Raw genomic sequence first — 6,942 nt, forward strand, 5'->3', positions numbered from 1 at the left:
AAAAGTTTCATATTGACAGCAGCTCCCATTAAACGAAATGCAGATCGCGACTTTCCCAGATTATCGGACTGTGTTATTTAAGGTGAGACAGCAGATGGGCTGACCTACTCAATGCCTCTATCTGGCGCCGTGCTGTTGCTATAGATGGCTTGTCTTCTGACTAACACAAGATGAGCAGCGATGGACCACAGTGGACAGGACAACATGAGACATTTATGAAAAGTTTCCCCGAAGAAGCCCTTGTCTCTCGGATCAAGAACAATGTCTGTGAATGTCTCGAGCTTGAACAGTACACTTCAGCCCGATCTCTTTACCTACAATGTTCCTGCTCTCATATTTGGGGTTTTGCTCATTATAGTGATCATTTGTGGAAATGCGCTTGTGTGCCTTAGTGTTTATAAGGAAAAAGCCTTGAAGACAACGACAAACTATTTCATAGTGAGTTTGGCTGTGGCAGATCTGCTGTTGGCAGTTTTGGTTTTACCCCTGTTTGTCTATGCAGAGGTAAGTGATGTGTTTAAGCGCAGATACTGTATGTTTGTGACATATAATGAGAAGTTAATTGTGTAATTCGTTTTGTTTAAGTTCCCAAATATATATTATTAACAAAAATGTGCATTTTTTTATGTGCATAGCCTATAGGTCTACTGTATCTCAAAATACTGTTTGTCATTGTATCAGTATGAATGAGCACTGAGACATATAGCCATAGTGTGACTGACAAATTTAAGATATGATTACAGTTGCATTCTAATTTATAATAAATGACAAATATAACTTATTCATTATGTGTTTATAGTGTATGTATGTGTAGATAGATAGATAGATAGATAGATAGATAGATAGATAGTTTATTTGAAAAGAGTTACTACATATAACAACCTCTTTGAATCTCTTTCTCAAGCGTTTTAGCTTTTAGGCCACTTATCTTGTTATCCTCAAGTTGTAGGCTCATTAGTTTGAGTCATTCAGAGAATCAAGGACAGTCTGAATCTGTATCCAAAAAAAGTTGGTTACCTGTCTGAAATGAATAGAATATGCTCTTCAATGCAAGGAAGTGTGCAGTTTCTTCTAAATACTTATTAAAACTCTTTTTGATACAATAAATCTGTCTTTCCAGTTTCAAGGTGGTGTCTGGTCCTTAGATGTGGCTCTTTGCGATGGACTAATGACCATGGATGTAATGCTCTGTACAGCATCAATATTCAACCTTTGTGCAATCAGTGTGGACAGGTTTGTTCTTTAATCTCAGTCAAATATCCCTGATTTTTTTGTATAGCATTACTTTTCCTGAGGAAAGAGAAAAGTTGCTTTGGGAGCCCTGAGGGATTTCTCGAGAAAGAATGCAGACTGCATAATCAGTTTTTAGCATATTATTTTGACGTAATCGGGGTTGCAGAAACAGGTCATGCTGGTTTTGAAGTTCATTCTTATTGTGCAAAAGACTATATTCCAGCACATCGGTGTTTCCAAATGGACAGAGTGCTCTTTAAGTATCTATATTAAAGAAAGTTGAGATGAGCAATATTCTGTAAATTAGTGGTTCTCAACTGGTGAGTCGTGACCCAAAAAAGGTCTGATCTGATGGCAGATAGGAAAATAATGCTAAATGCAAATAATAAAATGCATCAGAATAAATAGGCTTAATGTCTTCTGTTGTTTATGTCAAAGGCAATGTGTCTAGTGTTGGAGCAAATTCATTGTTCACTTAGAAGCCAGCCAAATTAGGCAGATGTTAAACATGGACCGGCTGTGTGATATGCCCTCATCATCAAAGTCCATGAACAAAGCTATGCAAAAAGTGAAAGAAAATATGACCCAGACTAATTTAAATATGGGTTCTGTTGCAATGAGAATATATGGTTTCTGGTTACCACAATATATTTTGAGCAGTGAATTATTGGCTATTAAGCACATGAAACCTAACACTCCATGTATAAATCAATGTTAAAAAAATAAAAAAAAAAGATTTTCGTATTCAGCATTTCATGTTAATTTTGCATAATGTTGGGCCAATGTAAACATTAAGTTACCAGGACACACTTGTTTACTCATCTGGGTCCTAAAGCGAAACCACTTGAGAACCATTTGAGTATAAACTTTGGCTTTGCTGTGATCATAGTGCTTAGAACGTTTTTATTTCTGTTTGTCCCGATGGTAACTTTCAATATGCATCCTGTTAACAGGTTTATAGCAGTGTCCATACCACTTAACTACAACAGAAAGCATGTTGACTATCGGCAGGTTCTATTACTTTCTGCCACGTGGCTGTTGGCGCTGGCTGTGGCGTCTCCTGTCATCTTCGGAATAAACACTGTTCCACAAAGAGACCCCAGAGAATGCAAACTTGAAGACAACAATTATGTAGTATATTCGTCTGTCTGTTCCTTTTTCATCCCGTGTCCCATCATGCTCCTACTGTACTTTGGGATATTCCATGGCTTGCACAAGTGGGAAGAATCACGCAAAGCCAAACTGAGAATCAGTATCCAGGCCTGCCGCAGTTTACAGCATGCTGCAGTGGCTGCCGCCTTCCCGCCTTTGGGGGCTCTGCCTGCGTCTCTGCCCCGGGTCATTGAGAGGGACTTGGCCCAGTCCAGTCTTGAGGAGCTTGATGACTTCACACAGCCCGTTTGCCCCTTCCCACCTGAGTACAAAAACAGAACCATTCAGACTGTGGCCTACCCTGACATTCAATATGGCCAGCCAGCTCAGAGAAAGAAGAGGGCTAAGATCAATGGAAGGGAGAGAAAAGCCATGAGGGTTTTACCTGTTGTTGTGGGTAAGTGTTGAAATGACTGTAAATTTCTTAAAGTGCTGGCTGCATATGTGCTGGTGGTCTGTTTCAGTCTTGTTGGAGTTGACAGTACTTAATATATAACTCATTTGATGGGACTTCAAAAAGTAGAATGAAAGACGACATAAAAATACTACTTAATAAATGCTCCTGAGCTTTTATCGACAAATCAGTTTAATTATTGTGTGTAGGTAGTTAAGCTTCAAAACTTTGAATGAAATTGCCACAGAAGTTGAATTTTCCTGGAACACACAGATAAAACTAGCTACAGGCAAATCCCTCTATCCAATTATGATGTCATGGTTCACCTGGTGCCTTAACCTAATTTCTAGGCCACCATTCATTAACACAATGACATACAGCAATGATTTGAAATGTGTTCATTATTATTAATATTTCTATTTCTATTATTATTGTTGTTGTTGAAAATTAGTTTTAAATGAGTTTTATCTTTGTCATTTTTACTTGCTTAGACAACAACTTAAAGTGATAGTTCACCCAAAAATTTAATTTTGTGAGGACTTACTTACCCTCATGTTGATCCAAATCCATACACATTGTCCATACACAATTAGACCACTTTAGTTTTAATTTTATTGACAAAAAAAAGTCATTTTTCAAAAGAAAGTCAAACAAGTTTGGAACAACATGAGCATGAGTAAACTGTGTGTGTGTGTGTGTGTGTGTGTGTGTGTGTGTGTGTGTGTGTGTGTGTGTGTGTGTGTGTGAACTATCCCTTATATAGAATTTCATGAAATTAGCATCCTGTTTTGTTAGCCATTAGACAATATATCACATATCCAGACAATGTAAAATAGTTTGTCAGGTTACCTAGAATGTGCTTTATGTGGTTTTATTCAAAGAAGAAGTTTTATTCAAGTCAAAAATGTTATTTAATATGACTAAACATGACCATAGGTTAAATTACTCCTTAAGGTAACAACAAGACATTTTCAATTTTTATTGTGAACAGAATGAGAATCTCTAAAAACTCTTTTTAAAAAAATTATCTTCTCATGGAGATTTATAGGACCTAAAGCTAAGTAGGGAAAGGGATAGTTTCCAAAGAATCTGATGTAAACATTTTTTGCATCATAGAAACATCTTATTGAAGTTATGCAGATGATCTGAAACGTATTCTAACTCCATTACTGAGTATTTATAGAAATACCATTACTATACTTTAATAATTCAGCAGAGCTGAGGCCACTGGAGGAGCGCATTAATATCTATAATATACAGTACATGAGGTTGATTTATATGTGTAGCTTTGTCTCACATGTTATTCATAACATTTGATTTGACATAGTTTGGTCACTTTCGTAAGAGATTCTTATGCCAGCATTGCATAATGCAGAATTAATAGCCGTGATTTTGCAGGTTTCTGGGTTATCCAAAGCTTTCCAGAGCTCTTAAAGTCATTCATGAATATTTTGAGCCTTGACTGCTCTTTTTTTTGCTTTATCAGAACAGGAGTAGGAGTCTGACCACAACATTCTGCCTATTAATGGAGTAATTTGAGATTATTATGGCATACTGTCATCTATCACAGAAAATCGTTTTGAAATCCATCAAATTTGTAACAACAAACAAAAAACACATTTACAGTAATGAGCATTCTGGGAGGTTAAAAAGCAGATCCAGCTGCTGCTTTTAGTTTTTTTTAAAGCACTTATATACGTGAGTTATTTAATCAGTAAACTGATATACATTGTACTTTCAGTAGTGTAACTACTGTTTTATGTGGAATTCATGTGGGTGGATTTTATGTAAAGTCTGTAAACCGTTCTACTCATGCAGTCTTTGTGTTTTCTGGACTGGAAAGGGTCATGACACTTACTTAAATATTAATAAAACTTATCACACTAAACTCATGTAATGTTAATATGTCTTGACAGTGTGGATTTTAACATTTATAGTGCAATGTCTTGGCCCATACACTTAACTGTAAGTGAATAGTTAATACATTTATTCAAAATATAATTTGCTGAAAATTTACTCACCCTCAGGCCATCCAGGATGTAGATGATTTTGTTTCTTCATCAGTTTGTTCTTCACAGATTTGGAGAAATTTAGCTTTACATCACTTGCTTACCAATGGATTCACTGCAGTGAATGGGTGCCGTCAGAATAAGAGTCGAAACAGCTGATACAAACATCACAACAATCCAGAAGTAATCCACACGACTCCAGTCCATTAATGAACGTATTATGAAGCGAAAAGCTGCATGACTGTAATCATTGAATCTATCAAGACATTTTTAACTTCAAATTATTGCTTCCAGATAAAATGTAAATCCTCTATCCATAATATTGATTTCTGATTCAATCTCATCTGAATCAGGAGAGAAATATTCATATATCAAGCACTGTTCATAAGCGAAAACAGTTCTAAATAAATATGTCAGTGAATTTCTATGTGAGAGGACAACAGAAGATTTTTTTTTTTTTTTTACTGGAGGAAGCATTATTTTAAATAATATTTTGGCCAGAAGCTACAGCTTAAAGTTAAAATGTGTTAATGGATTTGTTTCATATAAAACAAATCACTTCACAAAATGTTAATTAATGGACTGGAGTGTGGATTACTTGTGGATTATGTTTTTATCAGCTTTTTGGACTCTTATTCTGACGGCACCCATTCACTGCAGAGGGTCCACTCGTGAGCAAGTGATGTATTGCTAACTTTCTTCAAATCATTTTTAATGCAAGTGAAAATTTTGCTTGTTTTTACAAGCTGAGGAACTAGAATACTTTTGATAAAAAATACAAAAAAACTTAGCAAAGCAAAATTAATTGCTTTGTCTTAAACATATTTTTTGTACACTTTTATGTAAGGTTTGTATAATAGTTTATCAGAAAATGCTCTGAAAATACACCGAATTGTACCTCAATTCGATAATGTCAAATATGAGACATGATGTTTGATTTTCCTGCAGGTGTCTTCCTCTTCTGCTGGACTCCTTTTTTTGTAGTTCACACTACACGAGCCCTGTGTGAATCCTGTCACATCTCTCCACACCTGATGAGCACAGTGACATGGCTAGGTTACGTGAACAGTGCTCTGAACCCAATTATCTACACTGTCTTCAACACTGAATTCAGAAAGTTCTTCAGAAGATTTCTTCCCCGCTGCTGTTGAGATCCACCAAACAGTCCAAGACATAATTGCCATAATTTATGCTAAAGACATGTAGTTGTAAACTGGACTGCAACGGTTTTAATTTTGTTGTTTTGTAATAATCCTACCAATACTTCATTTGTTTGTGCCTACCATGTACTACATCCATATTTTATATATAGTGGATTTTTTTTTCAGTTCAGCAAAACATTCTCAGTGGTGCCTAGAACATTTGTGGAGCATTTTAAAATATGCCTCAGTCTTAGTTAAGTTAAGATTAATGATGCAAAATTCATAATGCATTTCAGATTTCAGATCAATGAGATGTTATTGCTTGCAGGAATATTTTAAATTAAAAGACCACAGTGTGCAAACTTTGTGATTTAGTAACAGCACATGCCCTCGAGTGGCACTTCAGATTTTGATACATTTGATTTTGGTAAAGTTTTTAAAATATTCTATAGATACTGTTTGAGTTTAGATTTCATTCTTCCGAAAATGGAATTGCGTGTTGCTATAAAGAGACATTTGTGATAAAGCTGCTCGATTCTCTAACTGAAGTTTGAATCAGGGCTTCCTTAATGTTACACTGAGTTGAAGTTCCTGAAAAGCCCCAAGGATATTACGATACTTGGTTCTAGTTTTATTCTTATAGCACATCATCTGTGTTCAGTGAAGAAAGGATCAGACACCTGGGCAGAATTCCCACTTGTCTCTTTTTTCCTTCTCTTATTGAATTATAAATAAAATGTCTGCATGATCAAGTGCAGCTTCTCCCATAAGCCTGTCACTGGCATTTCTTAGAGAATTCAGAACCAAGGCCTTGGTGAACATCTATCCTTCCCAAGTACTGGTACCCTTGTTCATCAGATTCTTGCAAAAATGTACTTTTATTGAATAAATATAAGTGTATAAATCAATAGTTACATATTAAAACAAAAATATATAACATGTAGACAGAAAACTTGAAACCAGCTGGTTTCCTATCCATCACTTTTATAGCTCAATCAAAAAAGGTGGAGCT

The 6,942-nt window shown here is 35.7% G+C and overlaps 1 protein-coding gene across 1 annotated transcript; it reads left to right on the forward strand.

Moving 5' to 3' along the window:
• Positions 1 to 209: 209 nt before the first annotated feature.
• On the forward strand, positions 210 to 6,268 carry drd4b (dopamine receptor D4b). The gene is made up of 4 exons (XM_016484023.1): positions 210 to 504; positions 1,121 to 1,233; positions 2,187 to 2,782; positions 5,737 to 6,268. The coding sequence occupies exons 1-4, from the start codon at positions 262 to 264 to the stop codon at positions 5,937 to 5,939; spliced, it is 1,155 nt and encodes a 384-aa protein (XP_016339509.1). The 5' UTR covers positions 210 to 261; the 3' UTR covers positions 5,940 to 6,268.
• Positions 6,269 to 6,942: the final 674 nt, after the last annotated feature.

The sequence above is a fragment of the Sinocyclocheilus anshuiensis genome, unplaced genomic scaffold (assembly GCF_001515605.1).
Source record: "Sinocyclocheilus anshuiensis isolate Anshui unplaced genomic scaffold, SAMN03320099.WGS_v1.1 scaffold773, whole genome shotgun sequence".
Taxonomy (NCBI): domain Eukaryota; kingdom Metazoa; phylum Chordata; class Actinopteri; order Cypriniformes; family Cyprinidae; genus Sinocyclocheilus; species Sinocyclocheilus anshuiensis.